Source organism: Mirounga leonina, unplaced genomic scaffold, assembly GCF_011800145.1.
Source record: "Mirounga leonina isolate KUSES-001 unplaced genomic scaffold, KU_Mleo_1.0 Mir_268, whole genome shotgun sequence".
Classification (NCBI taxonomy): Eukaryota; Metazoa; Chordata; class Mammalia; order Carnivora; family Phocidae; genus Mirounga; species Mirounga leonina.
The window spans coordinates 7,753,541-7,770,974 of record NW_023270649.1 but is presented as its reverse complement, the minus strand read 5'-3'; the positions used below and the strand labels follow the sequence as shown (position 1 = coordinate 7,770,974).

Sequence of the window (17,434 nt, the reverse complement as noted above, 5' to 3'; positions counted from 1 at the left end):
AAGAAGTATTTTAAAAGTCATTCACTGTGTATCTGACGTTCAAATTGAACCGAGTGCCCATTGGCTAAGTCTGACAACCCAAATCTCCAGCCTGGTAGCCCACCCGGTCCCCAGTGGCTTGAGGTCTTCACTGAGTGTCGCACGGAGCGTCACCAGTCCTGAAGGACCAACTGCACGCCTCGACTTCCATGCGGAGCCACGTTCCCTGCAGCCTCCAGCCATGTCCTCCTCCAGGGCATCTTACCCCAGCCTCCCTGGGGTCCCAGCCTTGCTGCCTCTCTTGCATGTGTCTCCCGTGTGTCTGCCATCACCCTTTTAGCCTCCGGTTCTTGGGTCCCTTTCTGTCCCCTTCCTCCCCGCTCCTCCACACCACGGCCTCTTAGGTAGCCTATAATACACACCTCATCACAGGCACGGCCCTGCGGCCAAACCACTGATGCCCTCCTCCCCCTCTGGCCCACAAGACGAAGTCCCCACTCCTCGTGGTAACATCAAAGCGCTCCACAATCCAGCCTCAATCGACCTTCCGCCCATCATCTCTCCCCAAAACTGTACCCCCTACTCTGGCCTCATCCGGGAAACACCCCCTTCCCGCACGCAGGATGCGCTTTCACACTTCTGTTCCAAGGGGCCTCCAGTGCTCCTCCCTGCTTTTCCTAGTCATCTGAAGGCTGTTTTCCTTGTAAAGTTAGCCTGAATCTTCCTCTCCCATAAACATGCTGAATCATATCATTTTTCAGGCACTTGGCGAACGTGGCCGTTTTTAACGAGCGTTGCTGTGCGTTCTCAGGACTGCTGCACGTCTTATCTCGAGGTCATTCCCACTCTGTCCTCGATGGCAGGGACTGTGTGCTCGGGACTGGGCAGAGACCCAGCATACGGTTGGCGTTTGATAAATGTTGGCCAAACGTATGCATATGAATATGATCAGGCAGTTTCCCATGCAATGGAGAAAAAAATACAAGTCCGTTGACCTCCCAGCAAATGCAGAGATAGAGGTATGTTTGCCAAATAAAAAGGCTTTTGAGGAAACGGGGACACAGTCTGGGGAGAAGCTGATGGCAAGCACAGAGACCCTGTCTCCTAACCAGCCAGGCCCCACAAAGACGCATCGCCCAGCTCTGTAATATCTGGGACAGAGAAGGCAGGTGGCTTAGATGTGGTACCTTTCCATTCTTAAGACAAAAAACTTAATAGTAAACGTGGTAAGTAAATGTTTATGTGCATGCTTCCTGGTTGGTGCTCATTTAATGACTGAAAAGAACAATGACCTTTTTTAAAGTGTGGGCTCCCCGGTTCAAAGAGGACGGTTCAAAGAGGACGAGGTTTGAGTCCTGGCTTTGTCATTCATGAGCTGGGTGACCTCGGCCCAGCCCATTTCACTTCTCTGACTCTCCATTTGCTCGGGGTAGTCAGGGCATAACAACACCTCGCCCTCGGGATTGTTCTCCCAGCCAAGTATTAACCAGGCCCGACCCTGCTCAGCTTCCGAGATCAGACGAGATCGGGCGCCCTCGGGATTGTTCTGAGGGTTAAGGGAGAAACAACCTGGAGCAGCGCTGAATTAATAGTCAACAAATAGCAGTGAATCGGTGTCCCACATGAGATCACTTTAGAAGAAACAAATTGGGACCCTCTGCTGCAAGATGCTGGTACTAGTAACTAATATTTATTAACAACATCTGCTCGAACCCAAGTGTTTTACTCCGCCACTCATTTAACCCCCACAAGCAATAGGAACCACAACCATCCTCTCTTGCCGGAGGGCAGAGGTGACTCGGAGTGACCTCAAATGAGTTGCCCAAGGTCACACAACTATAGGGTGGCAGAACCAGGATTTGGTGGCAAGCCGTCTAGGTGCGCCAGCCTGCCATCTGGATAATTCAGAGAGGCATGAGCAAAGCTCTGTGGTTCCCGGAGCCCTGGGTCTCCTTCCTGAAGGGGAGGGGCTCAGCGCGAACTTCCCCGGGGGAGGAGCTCCTGCCTCCGGGGTGACAACTGAGCAAAAGGGATTTAAAAATTCATAGTGAAATAATCCTCCTGTGGGCACCGCAGTTTACTCTAAATGATTCGTCTGAGTTAGGCTAAGCACGAGACACTCTCCTGGGAATGTACAAGGGTAGGAGGTGCCAGGACACAGACCTAATGCTGAATTGGCCCAGTGAGCTTGAAGAGGAGTAACCTTATTTTCCATGGTTGTGGGAGACACCCCCCTCCTGCCCCACATCATACCTACCGGCCATAAACAAGCATTGTAAAGCTCAGGCAGCAACTAGGAGCCATCCTGAGGATGATGAAAGGAATCCACCCTTTCAGGATAAAGCTGAAATTAAGCATGAAGGGAACAGCATGAGAGAGCTGGAATCGACCAGGCAAACACCCAACCTTGCACTTGTGGTGAGGAGTCCCAGCAAGGACTCTGCTACTTGTAGCCAAAAGCATCCTGATAATATTCCATATCAAACCACTGGAGAGCCACGGGAACTAGCCACATGAACGTATCAAAAATGTAGAAAGAAAAAGCAAAGTGTTTAAATGATTCTGAGCAGAGCTCCAAACCAGTAACCTTTACTGTCCTTCAGGAGTCCACTCACTCCAATTGTGAAGTCTTCTCTCTGCACACAGTTGCTACGTTATAGCACTCAGGGCTTGTCGTTTCCGTGGCCCCATCACACGGGACATTGTGCATGTGAAAGCATTAAGTAAAAGCTAATTATAAACCCAGGCTAGCTCCCATGTGCCCATGCCTCATCCCCCAAGTAGACATAGAAACTTGTCTTAGAAACTTTGAACGTCTGCTCCAGCAGCTGCTACGATCCCACAAAAACCTTGGACCACTCGCTATGTGAGTGTGACACCAGGGTGAATACTTGGCACAAAGTGCTGTCAGCTTCTCTTCAGAACAAGGGCGCACACAAGCATGAAGCATTTACTGCTTATACAAATGGAGTGGCATTTTATTACGGGACCTCTGCTGCAGCAATAAGTATATTATTTCTGTTAAAGGGGGAAGGAATAACTAATATGCATTGCTTTAATATGCTATATGTTTAAGAAATTATGTAATTTTCAAAATTTTGCCTGAAGTTAGGAATACGTGGCTTTGGAAATAATTTTTGGTACCCTTTTACATGCGGGAAACATAACCTGTTTTAAATCTGGATACCTTTGTGATCCTGAGGACACCGTGAGCTACATTTTAGATTAGGAAGCACAGGAGCCTAATCATAACCTTTATTTTTCTCTAGCGGGACTTGTTTATGAAGTAAACCAAATGTCACCCTGCCATGTTTCTAGTTTTCAGCGGGTCAAAGACTGCTACCTGCCTTGTCCCTATAGAGATTTTAAATACTATGAGCTTGCTTAGAGCAAGCACCCCAGTGCCTGCTAATCCTTCCAATTAACCCAGATCCGGAGGAGCCCCTGCTAGTCCACCGACAGGCAGCTGCTCCTTGGGAGAGGGGGGCGGAGGGCGGCCCACTATGTAGCCTTAAACTTCTTTTACGCCCAGTGCCCCCCCCCGAACCATCCTTTCCTTGTTGGTGATGATGAGCCGATGGCTGACAGTCAGGGAGCATGTCCCCCTGCGGGCTCTGTTCTAAGTGCTCTCAGGTGTCATCTTGCAGTACCTGGAAACAACTCTCACAGGTGGGCGCTATGGTCTGGACCTGTGCCCCCCACCCCAAATCCATATATTGATGGTTCTAGGAGGCGGGGCCTTTGGGAGGTGCTTAGGTCATGAGGGTGGAGCCTCGGGATGAGATTAGCGTCTGTATGAAGGAGACTGCGGCGTGCTCTCTCGCCCCTTCCTGGGAGGAGGACCCCGGAGGAGAGGGCCCCCCAGTGAACCTCCTCACCCGGCACCGAAGCCTCGCCGCCTTGACCTTGGACCTCCCGTCTCCAGAGCTGTGACCCACGCATTTCTGTTTGTAAGTTGCGCAGCCAGTGGCATTTTGTAATAGCAGCCTGAACAGACGAAAACGGTTTTATTATTCTTTTTAAGGCTGACAAAGTCGGGACCCAGAGATCACACAGCAAGTGAAGGCCCGAGCTGGACTCTAACTCGCGTTCTTTTTTAATTGAGGCATAATTGACCTACATTAGTTTCAGGTGTATAATGTAATGATTTGATATTTGCATATATTGGGAAATGATCACCACCTACAGAATTTTTTTTCTTTTGATGAGAACTTATCTTTTAAAGATTTTATTTATTTATTTGAGAGAGAGAATGAGATAGAGCACGAGAGGGGGGAGGGTCAGAGGGAGAAGCAGACTCCCTGCCGAGCAGGGAGCCCGATGTGGGACTCGATCCCGGGACTCCAGGATCATGGCCTGAGCCGAAGGCAGTCGCTTAACCGACTGAGCCACCCAGGCGCCCTTGATGAGAGCTTTTTAGATCCACTCTTTTACCAACTTTCAAATATTTATTACGTGACATCCTTATGACTTCTTTTATAACTGAGACTTGTACCTCTTGACCCCCTTCACAAATTTCACCCCCCACTCCCGCCATGTTTGGCAACGACTAATCTATTCTTTGTACTTATGAGCTCGGTTTTTTCTGTTTTTTTTTTTTTTAGATTCCACATATAAGTGAGATCATACGCTATTTGTCTTTCTCTTATTTCACTTAGCATAAAGCCCTCAGGGTCCATCCATGTTGTCACAAATGGCAAGATTTCCTTCTTTTTTACGGCTGAGTGATAGTCTACTGCATATCTATACTATATTTTCTTTATTCATTCATCTGTTGGTGGACACTTAGGTTGTTTCCATGTCTTGGCTATTGCAAATAATGCAGTGAACATGGGGGCACATGTACCTTTTGGAGGACGTGCATTCTTTTGTCACCCACGTGGCCTTAAGCCTGTGAAGACACAAATGGTCCATAGTACAAGTCCCATGGTCACTGTAGAGGGGAGGCATGAAGTGTGCATCTCTTCACTTTAGCTAGGAAGGAGTAACTCTGGTAGAGGATGAACTAAATCGGTAACTATTCGTCCAATATATATTAAAAAATTCTTAAGTGAACTTGCACCCCCTACCACAGGCTGTTTTTAAATTAGGATTCTTGGACTTACCATTTCATTTACAGACTGTCCCTCAGAAGACTGAGTACCTCGCTGGTCAGGGCTGCCCTTTTTGCATTTCCTCTTCCCGGGACGATGCAGAGGGCCCAGCTCCCTAGACACAGGGAACTGCTAGGAATGCTCCAGTTTCATATACGAGCCCAGTTCCAAACCCACCTTGTTCACTAATACTTGGCCTTAGGACAGGAGTCTGTTCTGATTCTGAATAGGGCTAACACTGTAGAGAGACTTAGCCTAAAACCCCGGAGAACATCCACAATGAATTTCAAGTTCTAAATGAAGCCTCCTCTCAGAGGAGGGGAGTACTGACCCCTGGACATGAATGAGCAAGTACGATCTAGCCCCAAAAGAGCTCTGAAACCCAGTAGGCCGTTGTCTTTTCCAGGAGTGGTGGAAGGTGGAATGACGTTGACCTTGTCCTCAGCTCTGCTTGACGGTTTACTACAGGGGTGGTTTTTCTCAAGAACTAGTACAGCTTTTCGGGGGGGAGGGGGAACCCCTGCCTAGGGCTCCATTTTCAGTTTCCAGTTACACCACTTTGTTTCCCATAATGATGCCTTATCCTACACTTACTCAGTAGCACTGAGGACCAAAAAAAATATGCCAACCATAATTCTTTTTCTCAGTAGCTTAAAACGTAACAGGGGAAAACGGCCGCTAGCAGGGAGACTACAGCATCACTTCTGGAAAGGTTCTGTCTGCAGAAATAATTGCAACATGGGAAGTGACTCTTAAAATCCAAACCTGGGAACTATCAGCTTTATTTTATTTTAAAATATACAAATATTTTGATACGTAGAAGATTTTCAAGTTGTTGGATTTTGAAAACACCACACAAAACCGACACAACAAAGAAATCGGTATCAAATGAATCACTCCAGACTGCCAGTTCCTTCGACTAACTTAACGCCAGACTCCAGGGAAATCAAAAGAATATTATCAACACTTTAAGAAAACCCCCAACAATCATTTGTAACATGCTGCTATAGGTAGAACCACCAGTTTATGAATCACTGGTAGAAAGAATTTCAATGGCAAACTTTGAGCTCCCTGAAAAAAAAAATCTGCACCGAGACAGTGAGTTGATGAAACATTCTGTATCTGGGAAAAATACTCTTCTTGTGAATCCTAACACTCAACAACATAGAGTCGTGTTTCCGAGAGGGACCATCCTGGTGCTGCGATTTGCGCCAAGCCGTCAAGGTTCTGGTGAGGCCGGCTGGAGGGAGGGCTTCAGGCAGGAGGAGAAGCGGGACTCAGGGGTGGCATAAACTGTCAAAATGCCACAGGCAATGAGACGTGCTTGCTGGGAGCAGAGGTACGTGGCAGGATAGCGGGAATTAAAATAAGAATCTTTTAAAAAGTGAAAACATAGTTCCAATGCACGTGCATCATCAAACCGTGGCGGAGTTGAAGCTATTCTAGAACAAGGTCCAGCCTGAAAAATTCTCACAACTGAGAATCTGGAGCCAAGATGCGCCTTCATTTTGCTGAGTGCGTTGCCAGCGGATAGCTCTGCGTTTCCTTAAGGGTGCGCTGCTCTTGTAGGAACAGTGAGACGCTGGTAACTTTTTCAAAAGCAAAACCACTTATTTGTAATAAACAGTATTAGTTCAAGCATCTGGCCAGCTAAAAGCTCCTCAGCAGAACACGGGCTTTCAGGTCTACGTCTCAAGTATTCCTGAGAAATAGTAAGGAGAAAAGCAGCTCTCTTCACACAAGAAACATTCTTTTTCAGACGCTGTTCCCTTTTCTAGATTAAATACATAGGCAATACTGCAGCTGAAGGAAAAACCAAGGGAGCGCTTCCCACTTAGGCCAAGTGGGAAGGAAACCTCCAACTACCTGCTATAGACTGCGCAAGGTAAAAACCAAAGAACGCGGCACAGGGCACCCTTACTACGGGACGTGAAAGGTGTCCTCACGCACTTGCCATTCCCATTACATCATGAGAGCAATTCAGTTTGGGGAAAATAGTTTAATGTATTGCTTGGAAAAAAAATAGTTTCTATTTTCCCATCTCTAACAAAGCAGCGGTTACGAAGTCCAGCGCCACCACGCGACCTTCATTCTGTCCCACACCGCCGAGAGCGAATCCAAGGCGGGCCGGACGTCCAGGATGGTGAACTGGTAGTCCTGGTTGACCTCCCCGCCGTCGTAGTAGTCGATGACGTACCTGACTTCCGTCCCACAACGGTTGATGATCCAGTCGTGCCTGTCGAAAGGCAACTCGTACCTGAAACGAAAACATGTTTGCGAGCATGAAAACGCCTGCTCTCAGGGTCGAAGATCTAACCGGGAGGTGAGGCTCGAAGAACCCGTCTACTGTGTTGAAGACGGTGCCGCAGAGCCGTGATGAGCCCAGGTCAGACGACGGCTCATTTGCCCGCAAGGCAACATGGTCAACAGGAAAGAGACCAGGCCAGGGAGGTCGGCTGAGATACCGCAGAGCTCCAAGGGCGACCTAAGAATCGGTGTAGGCTGGAAGAAAAGAGGGGGACGCTAAGTGCCCAGATGCAGAGAGACCACGGGAGGAGGAAGAGGACAGTTCCGAAAACACAGAACACAACTCAACTCAGGGCTACGATAATCAGACAGCGAACGACACACGAAACCCGAAAAAGTCTGCCCACCAACAGGCAAACTGGAGGGAGAGGGAGAAATCTCCAGCTGAATACTGATAACATTTTGGAAGATGGCACTGAGTGAGTGCTTGGCTTGGGTGCCAAGGGAAAGCGGACCCTGACCTGAGGAACGTACAATTACATTTCTGCACTGCCACTCACCCCATCCAGGAACGAATTCTTGCCCTTGGTGAATACTCTTTCGCTTTACCTCCGAACCGGATCAATGATGGACCACAAGGACACTCCCTAGAAATTTCCAAATAAGAAAAGCCTATGAAAATATTTTCCTTCCGTTGAGAAACGTAATGTTGCAGTTTCTCAACAACACACATTTTTCTGTATGCATTTTACATAATTTCACGTTTATGAAGTGAGAGAACTTTCAAAACAATTCAAAGAAATATCCCTATTTGGTAAAAATATTGCTCTGTATTTCCGGTTCAAGGACGCTGTACCACCTCCACTACATTCCGAATACTGCAGTCTTGCCAGGAGTCAGGAAGGGGACGCTCCACTTGCTGGGGGGATACAGGTATATTCTCAGGGGGAAAAAAAAAAGAAATGTTAACTATTGGGCATTCCACTTGACTTTCACACCCTGCAGCAGGGTTTTTTTTTTTAAACAAATAAAAGAAAATCCTCCACTCTTCTTTCATTTGAAACCAATGAACAAGCCTTTTTGAAGAAAAATGCTGGAAGAATCCCTAAGAACAAATGAAATTAGTGCTGGACCAGTTCCTTAGGTAAGTAAATACGGGAGGCCCCCTATTTTGTTAGCTGCTGCCGCTGTTAGGAGGGGCTTCAGCCTTGCTGGGCCTAACGACGTGGGAGGGAGAGAACAAGCCCCCGTGTGACCGAGCCCTACGTGAGGCCCCTCGGCCTTACTTTACTTCCTGCGTTATCGACTACTCACTAGCAGCTCTTCTCGAGAGGGTCACTGGCAAAGAAGTATACTCAACCCAGGCAAGCTTTCCCCTGGAGGCTGTAGCAGGTGTCTTTAAAAGGCCGAGCTAATTTTGAGGGACCCCGGAAAATGACTAGAAGGGGGGCTGAAACCAACAAAGTGGAATCTCCTTGTGTGTCTTCTCTCTGCTCCAACGTCCCACTACATGTAGTTAGCAGGTGGCTTTCACTCCAGCACACGTTCAGACACTTGCGGCTCACCTCACTAGCGAGCTGGGAGGGGGAGAGAGCTGAGTTCTGCTGGCCTCGGGTTACCGAGAAGGGAATCCTGGTTGCTGCGCCATTCCCTCCTCACACGGACCCCTCCCAGGCCTGGTGCCCTCCCAGGACACCCAGGGAGTGCTACTAATGAACCTCAGAGTCCAAATACTAAAAAAAAAAAACAAAAACCAGAACATCTTAACAAAATCAGTGGACTTTAGCCAAGAAGTTAATTTTATCATGAACTTATTTTTATTTTTTTTTAAGACTTTATTTATTTGGGAGCGAGGGAGCATAGAAGCAGGGGGAGGACTAGACTCCCTGCAGGGAGAGCAGAGGGAGAGGGAGAAGCAGACTCCCCGCTGAGCAGGGAGCCCGATGTGGGGCTTGATCCTGGAACTCTAGGATCATGACCTGAGCTGAAGGCAGACGTTTAACCGACTGAGCCACCCCAGGCGATCCTATCATGAATTTAAAATGTAATCTGCCCGTGATGATATAATCTGGCTTTTTGTGCTGACATTCCCCACCCCTACCCTTCTCAAAGTGGACTCCTCAAACCAGTAGCATCTGTGTTGTTCTGGAAATGCCAAGTCTGGGCCTCACCCCAGATCTACTGATTCAGAAACCCTGGGGGTGGGGGCCCAGAACTCTGTTTTAGTAAACCCGTAGGCAATGCCGACGCAGCTCAAGTATGAGGACCACTGCTCGAACTGACTGATGGTCCATCACTGCCAACACACTCGACTGCAGTCACCTATTCTCTCCGAGAAAAAGGCCCACGTGCTAAGACAACCCTCAATGTTTAGTCCTAATGGGGATTCAATGCTAAGGGAACAGAACCGCTTTTCTCATCAGCTTTGGGGCAGAGAGCATTGTACCATCTCCCAGCCCACATGCTGTACCTTCAATGGAAAGTGGCATCCCTCCCACTGAGAGGTGGGGTCTACGGCCCCTCCCCTTGAACCTGAGCAGACTTGTGGGACGGCTGAGGCCAGGTCAGCAAGGGAGATGCAGCTTCCCCGGAGCTTTCTGGAATTCTAGCTCTGGGAACCCAGCCATCATAGCAGCCACAATGAGAGGCTGTGGGGAGGTGTCCTGGCTGACAGCTAGCATCACCAGACGAGTAAATGGTCCAGCCTTCAGAGAATTCCAGCCCACGGCTGTCAAGCCATCCCTGATCAGAACCTGGCCGAGGCCCTATTCGCTGGGAGCAGAGACGAGCCATCCCTGCTCCGTCCTCTCTGCACTTGGGACCCACTGAATCCATAAGCGTAACAAAATGCTTGCTATTTCACACAGCTGCATGGGAGCGGTCTATCACACACTAGTCACTGACGCAGGCCCGCCACCTAAAATGTTGTATTAGATAACACGTTGTTGGAATAAAAGGTTCAAACTCTAGAAAGCAGGGATAAAATAAAGATGCTGGAAGGATGGCTGTTAATGATCTCAGACATACTTACGCAGCATGAAGGGCTTCCCACTTCAAAATCTCCTTCCAGGCTTGCTCGTTGTTCTGATTGTGAATCCTGATGATATTATACATGTCTCTCTGACTAATATCATCATCCTTCCACTTCCACCTAGGAAAGAACGTCCGCTAAAACACTTAAACCTTACTGAGGATTCTGTGCAATCAATCCACATATCCATTTCACCTAGTGACCAAGAACCACTTACACACGTATCAAAGGACCATAAGGTGACACTTTTTCAGTCAGTACCACTGATTAATGACTCCCCAACTTTGTTTAAGTATTTTACATAATAGTATTTTTAAAAACTACTAATGGCGATGATGAGTTAACCTTATGTGTCAACTTGACTAGGCCATGGTGGGGGGGGCCAGATATTTGGGCAAACACTATTCTGGGTGTGTCTGTGAGAGTGTTTTGGATGAGAATAACATTTAAATGGGTAAAACAGAGTGCTCTAACGTGGGTGGGCCTCATCTGATCAGTTGAAGGTCTAAATAAAACAAGAGGAATGAGCCTCCTGCAAATAAGAGGGAACTCTTCCTGCCTGATTGCCTTTGAACTGGGACACTGGTTTTTTCCTGCCTTTGGACTGGAATGAAAACATCAGTTCTTCCTGGGTCTCTAGCCTGCAGACCATGGGACTTCTCAGCTTCCATAATCACGTGAGTCAATTCCTTATAATAAATCTCTTTCTATGTATAAAAACATATCCTGTTAGTTCTGTTTCTCTGGAGAATCCCGACTAATATACTGGCCTTGCATTTAAATTCTTTTAAGTCTGAAAAATCAGTTGAATGTTATATACTGATTAGCTTACACAAACTTACTGTATGGGGATGAAAACCTCTTTAACATTTAATTCTTAGATGAATTTGATGAGCAAATTTATACTCTCAGTAATATGCTCACTCACCCTTTCCGTAACATTGCATTCCAAAACATCTGCTCGGAAGGATAAACCCACTTTTTCTCCGAATCTGCTCTCGGAATGGATGACTCCTCTCTCACAGTAGACAGTGCAAACGGCTGATCGGGGGCTGGCATCTGATTAGGTGGTGGCATCTAAGTAAATTAAGCGGATTTTTTTAAATGTTGGAAACAGGACATAAAGTAGAAACAAACAATAATAATCAATGACTTTCTGGAAAGCAATGCATCACACACAAGGTAGAGGTTCCCTATTATGCCAGTGACGGCTGAAGTTCAGCTCTCCCAGATAATTTGGCTTTTTTGAAGAGTCAGAGTTCCAAAGTTTTTCCTTCTTGTTGAAGTTCTCACAAATGGTAAATACACACTGCGGTTAACATTCTCTGTCTCTTTCTCCCCGAGGATTAAGAAGTAAAAACTAATATCACGACTGTAGACGTTTCTAAAAACCTTTCTATGACGAGCTTTTCAAAAATGACTGTTCACTCTTCTGAGGAAAAATCTCATAAAATATAGGTACACCACCACTTTCTTTTAAAATATTCTTGGGGCACTTGGGTGGCTCAGTCGTTAAGCGTCTGCCTTCGGCTCAGGTCATGATCCCAGGGTCCTGGGATCGAGCCCCGCATCGGGCTCCCTGTTCCGCGGGAAGCCTGCTTCTCCTTCTCCCACTCCCCCTGCTTGTGTACCCTTTCTTGCTGTGTCTCTGTCAAATAAATAAGATCTTTAAAAAAAATATTCTTTACTTTTAGGATCTTGCCAATGCTTTCAGTCTCCGGACTGAAGACATTATAGAGTAGCGACACCACCACAAGACTCCTTGCTCGCAGACACAAGGGGCAGCAACACTGGTGCAAATGCCTTCCCTGGACCAGCGTCCTCACCCTAGGCACTGCTGCCACTTGGGGCTGGGCGACTTTCGGTGATGGGGTCTGTTCTGAGCACTGGAGGATTTTTAGCAACCTCCCTGCTCTCTACCCAACAGCACCCCTCCTCCCAAGTTGTGACAACCAATGCCCTCCCAGGGGCAAAATCACACCTGGTTGAGAACCCCTGGCCTAGAACTTCTTCTGTGTTACAAGTATGAAGGATCTTCTAGCAGATGCACGTTTATCACTAAGTCACGATATGGCCCCCCCGGCCAGAATGACGGCAGTGGGAGAACCGGGTATGCCAGGCACCACACCGAGCATTTTACCTGCATCCTCACCACAGGGGGCTGAAGGACACATGTCAGAGGGAGCTGGGATTCAGTTTGGGACCTGCTGCTTCCTAGCTGAGTGATGTGGGGCAAACTGCATGCTCGCCCGTTCTCGGTGGCTTCAGCTCTAAAGATGGGGACGAGGGTTCCTGGAGGGCTACAGAGGTCACCAGAAGAAATGCTGGCTGTTATTAATATTCTTGCTACAGGTAACAATCCCATGGGTAAGAGTCTAGGTCTGTGGGGTTCCAAAAGGCCCATGTTCTGACCCACTAGGCTATTAGAGATTATCTAGAACAGTAGTCTTACGGGGGCACTTTTAGAAATATCTGGAGACACATTAGGTTGTCGTGACTGAGAAAAGAGGGTGCTCCTGGCATTTGGCAGGTGAAGACCAGGGATGCTGCTAATATCCTACAAAGCACAGGACAGTGCCCTACTGCAAGGAACTGTCCGGCCTCAAACGTCAACGGTGCTGCCCTGATCTTGTCCACCTTCTTCCTCAACACACCAGTCTCCTTATAGCTTGGCAGGGTCATTACTGAGTGTTGAGGCTGAATGTTTGTGTCCCTCCAAATTTACTGAATCTGCCAGCACCTTCCAGTAGGACTGCTCAGCCTCTGGAACTTTGAGAAAGAAATGTCTGCTGTTTACAAACCACCCAGTTGATGGTACTGTTATAAATGTTATGTTATATAACATACACATATACACACACACACACACAGCCCACACACACCCCTTCGCTTCCAGACTAAATATTTCTAGTTCCTTCAAATGTTAGCCAGTGTTTCTAAATACTTCTGATAACCCTGGCCTTCTAAGAAGCCTATTCTGGCCTTCCAGAGTACAGATCTGAGTCTGTCCGTCTCTCCATTAAAATGTGATTTCAAACAGGAAACCTCCATTTCCTACACTATAACAAAATGTGGTGAGGCCATGCTTGTCTTGTCCTTGCTTTCTCAGTGGCATCCCACTGGTGGCCGCCACATGACGCTGTACCACACCAGCGACTCACACAGGCTGGTACCCGGCTGTGCTGGAAAACAGAGCCCTAATCAGGCATCATGCCTATGAGGTTTCCCAAGACCAGAAATACCTTTACCAATTCTAGCTGCACTCCTAATGGGATTTCCCGCCTTCCACTATCTCTAAAGGAAATATTCCTTTGGTGTGGCTTCTTTCCAGTCAGCCTACTCTGGCACTTCAAGATCAGTGTTCCCTTTTTATCAGGCACTCTCTGAAACTACAATTAGTGATGCATTCAGGATTTTCAATGTCTATGGAATATCAGACTTTTTTATTTTAAAAGGAAAGGAGAATTAATCCTAGCAGTCAGCAGTCTGTCTTGGGAGTTCATGAAAGCATCTCGGCAGAAAATGTTCCAGGAAGAGAGGCCGGGTGTGAATTACCAGATTAGAAGGATCTAGGTTCTCCTTATTCTCAGCCACAGCGCCCGTAACAGGACATTCCACGTACTCATACGCACGATCTTGGTGGGCGGGCACAGAGTTCATTTTGTTCTCACAAGTTGGGTTAGATGGCTCTGTGCTCACGGGACAACCTGAAATAAATCAAGTAAAAAAGTGTCACCACAAAGGCAGGACATCTGGCTCTCTCAATCCCGGCCCGAAAGAGCTGGATTTCTGACCAGTGATCACCATCAAAGGCAAAGCCAGGTTTCTATGGTTCCAAGCTGCCAAGAGCTAGGCTAGCTAACATTGTAATATCCTATACACCAGGAGAAGGTTCTACAAATTTACTTTCCCCTTGAAAGAGAAATGGGTACCCATTCCCTTACTGTGTCATGCCCCCAGCAAAAACAAACAAGCAAACAAAATCTCAACATTTGCAAAAGAATATATTGTGCATTCCATGGTTTTAGAGATGGGCTAGTAGGTACCTGCGTGGGTTCCCAGCAGCGAGTTGTCGCAGAGGAACCTAAGCAGAGGCCCAGCCATGTTTTAACCGGGTCTCCCTGACTTTCAATTCAGATTCCAGACAAGGCCCAGCCCTGATCAGGACACAGGATGCCAGGCTTACTGACGCCTTCTCTCAGGTACTGGAGACAGAAGATGGAAATGAGCAGAGGAGCCTTCAAAAAGGCTCCTGGAGAAAAGTCTGAATGCCCCTCTGCTTGTGCTTTGCTCCAGGACAGAAACAAGGCACAGAAAACTACCCCCTAATGGGGTTCTATTCCCCATTAGTTGATAGCAAGCATTTAGCAAGAAAAGGCACATATTAAAGAAAATGTTCCATAGTCCACATAGGATCCAGATGCCACTCAAGAGGGAAGGTCTGAACCTACAAGAGCAGCAGCAGAAGGGGCAGGTGATGTCCAAGAATCCAGGGTGCTACTGGAAGCGAGTGTGGAGATTGAGAAGCTGGTCTTACACTGCAGAGAGGGGGCAGGCACGGGGAGAGCCATGGCCCAGGAAGACAGCTGCCCAAGTACGGGATCCTTGTGTCAGGCAGCAGCAGTAACACCAAGAATATGCTGGATGCCTGACACACCAAAGACAAGTTTCCTTTCACTTCCTTTCCCCCGTTTCTCCTCGCAGACCCTCATTCCCTAGGACCCTTTACAGCTGTCCACTTGAGGGGTGAAGGGAGACTTGCTCTACCACCTTTCCGCTCCCATTCAGAGTGCCAATCTCTCCTGGGTCACTGATCCCAGATGGGTGTGAGGAAATACTGTTATATTTCCCATATAACCAGGAGCCCCTTTAGTCGCCTACAAATATCCACATTCTTTACTTATGCAAACAAATCTGACTGACGACTCTTCTGGATACACAGTAAATGAAATCAAACCATATTCAGGGCTCTATGATCTACCTGGGGACACTCAGAGTAGGAACACATCAGCTCTGTCCAACTGTCTCCATTCTTCCCGTACAGAGAAACCCTGGAAGAGCACTGGGTCTGTCCTTGTCCAAGGTCACAGAGTTTTTGCTGGCTTTGCCACTTATTAGCTGTGTGGCTTTTAAGTTTCCTGAATAAAAAATAGGGAGAAAACCTACCACACAGGATTACGAGGATGAGAATGTATACTCCATCAGGTAAAGGATTTTTTGTTCTATACGTTGCTCTTCTCTCAGCGAAAAAACAAAACCCACCAGTGCTTGGCACAGACTGGGCAGTGAGTAAATTCTTGCTGAATGACCAAGGGAATCAAAGAGTACAATGCAAGGAAGTGTTTTTCAGGTCATACTTTTATATAAACAATCTAAAGCAAACGTGGACCATCCATTCTCACCTCTGCACCCAAGGAAAGAACAGCAAGGCCATAAGCGATGACTTACTTTTACAAAGATGAATAATGCAACAGATGTAAAGTTGCCTTGACAGATAAAGACCGTTCTAGACCAAGGTTTCTCAACCTTAGAACTCTTGACATTTGGGGCCAGGAGATTTTTTGTTGCACAGGTGTACTGTGCACTGCAGGATGTTTACCAGAACTCCTGGCTTCTACTCACTGGATGCAACACCTCCTCTCAGTTTTGACCAACAAAAATGTTTCCAGACATTGCCAAATGTTACCCCCCCCCGCCCCCGGAGGAGGAACGGGGGTGGCCACCCAGGTTGAGAAACACTAACTGCAAACTTTGAGGGGAAAGGGCTAATGTATGGAGCCATCACTCCGCTCTCATGCACTATCTTAATTGTCACAATAGCTCTGTGAAATATTATATCCTCATCTTTCAGATGACAGGTTGCGACTTAGAAAAGTAACTTGTCTACAGTCACATACCTTGTAAGTAGCACCATAAGGACAGAACTCACTTTGCCCCACCAGCGTGTTATGCTGCCTCTTCCTCAAAATCCTTTTGAGAATTCTCTTTTGTTTTTATTTTCTAGACAAAGGGTCAATTACCTTTCATTTTCCCTTCATGAATGGGACATCCTGAAGGCGGGGATGCTGTCTGATGATCTGAAGCATCTGAGGTCTGAACAGCAACAGCAGGGGTAGATGCAGACAAACCCATGGTTGGAACCGCCGAGCTGAATGCAAACAATTCTAAACTCAAACGTGCCAAAGCAAAAAGACAGATTAATGCCTATGCCTGGACTCCGACCACTCCCTTGGTCTTCTTAATATGCCCAACCCTTGTTCTTCCTCCTTGTCATTCTGATGTAAATCTACAGGGCAGGATATCCACTTCGAGGGATAGCTTTAATGTATTAACCCCTTTGGGAAACACTACTGTGAAATGTACACCACGCCACCCTTTAGGGGCACGTTTCTAAGATGTGCGGATTTTGGGGGTGAGGTGAAGGGGGTCCTTGAGAAACTATGTCACGGAGAGGGAGTGTAGGTCTGGGTAACAGGGAGCCCTAAACGTGGTGACCCAGAGGGGAGTCCAGACTAAACCCCCACAGCCGGGCTTAGAAAAGGATTGGGAATCAGGGCAGGGTACAGCGCAGAAAAGAGATTCGAGGAAGGAAGGAGGGAAGGAAAGGACCTCCGAGAGGGGAACGCGGCCAAAGTCGTCTTCATACGGCCCCTCCGCGTCCCACCTGCTCCAGTCCCGGGACCCCAAAACCCACCGGCCTCAGCCTGCCTGCTACTCCGCACCTGACTCCTGTCCCAAGCCGCTCCGAAGAGCCGGCCCCGCCTCTAACCGCCAACCCGCGGCCGCCTTCTCCTCCTTCGGTCACCGCTATCGTCGCGGTCACCGCGGGCGCCCTAGCGCACCGCTACTTCCTTTTCCGAAGGCGGGACTTCCGGGAGCGCAGGAGGCGGGGCGCGGGCTGAAGAGGTAGGGCTTCCGTCGAGCCCGAAGAAGCGGGCCCGCCCCCTCCCGCCTCGACCTATAAGTGCGAGCGCCGTTTCCCCCGGCCCCGCCCCTCCATGCCGGCGCGGGCAGGGAGAGTTTAGGCTGAGCCAGAGACTTCCATAGAACGAGGCTCTGTACTGTAGCTCCTTTAAAACGCAGA

The 17,434-nt window shown here is 48.0% G+C and overlaps 1 protein-coding gene across 4 annotated transcripts; it reads right to left on the bottom strand.

Annotated features, from left to right (window-relative positions):
• Positions 1-5,824: 5,824 nt before the first annotated feature.
• Positions 5,825-17,209, bottom strand: LOC118026703 (cytochrome c-type heme lyase). 4 transcript variants are annotated; one of them, XM_035029691.1, is made up of 7 exons: positions 17,073-17,209; positions 16,371-16,514; positions 13,906-14,057; positions 11,279-11,427; positions 10,351-10,470; positions 7,880-7,966; positions 5,825-7,329 (listed from the first exon to the last, which is right to left on the bottom strand). In XM_035029691.1, the coding sequence occupies exons 2-7, from the start codon at positions 16,480-16,482 to the stop codon at positions 7,131-7,133; spliced, it is 819 nt and encodes a 272-aa protein (XP_034885582.1). In that variant the 5' UTR covers positions 16,483-16,514; positions 17,073-17,209; the 3' UTR covers positions 5,825-7,130. The 4 variants fall into 4 exon arrangements, with proteins under 4 accessions (XP_034885582.1, XP_034885585.1, XP_034885583.1 ...); XM_035029694.1 differs by having other exon boundaries at positions 16,371-16,498; positions 17,073-17,161; XM_035029692.1 differs by having other exon boundaries at positions 17,045-17,111.
• Positions 17,210-17,434: the final 225 nt, after the last annotated feature.

Excerpts from the sequence above, each read along its gene's own strand:
- LOC118026703 (XM_035029691.1), bottom strand. The coding sequence starts at position 16,482 with ATGGGTTTGTCTGCATCTACCCCTGCTGTTGCTGTTCAGACCTCAGAT. Across the intron at positions 14,058-16,370 it reads TCATGAAGGGAAAATGAAAG|GTTGTCCCGTGAGCACAGAG; the intron begins GTAATTGACCCT and ends GATTTATTTCAG. Across the intron at positions 7,330-7,879 it reads AGAATTCGTTCCTGGATGGG|GTACGAGTTGCCTTTCGACA; the intron begins GTGAGTGGCAGT and ends TTTTCGTTTCAG.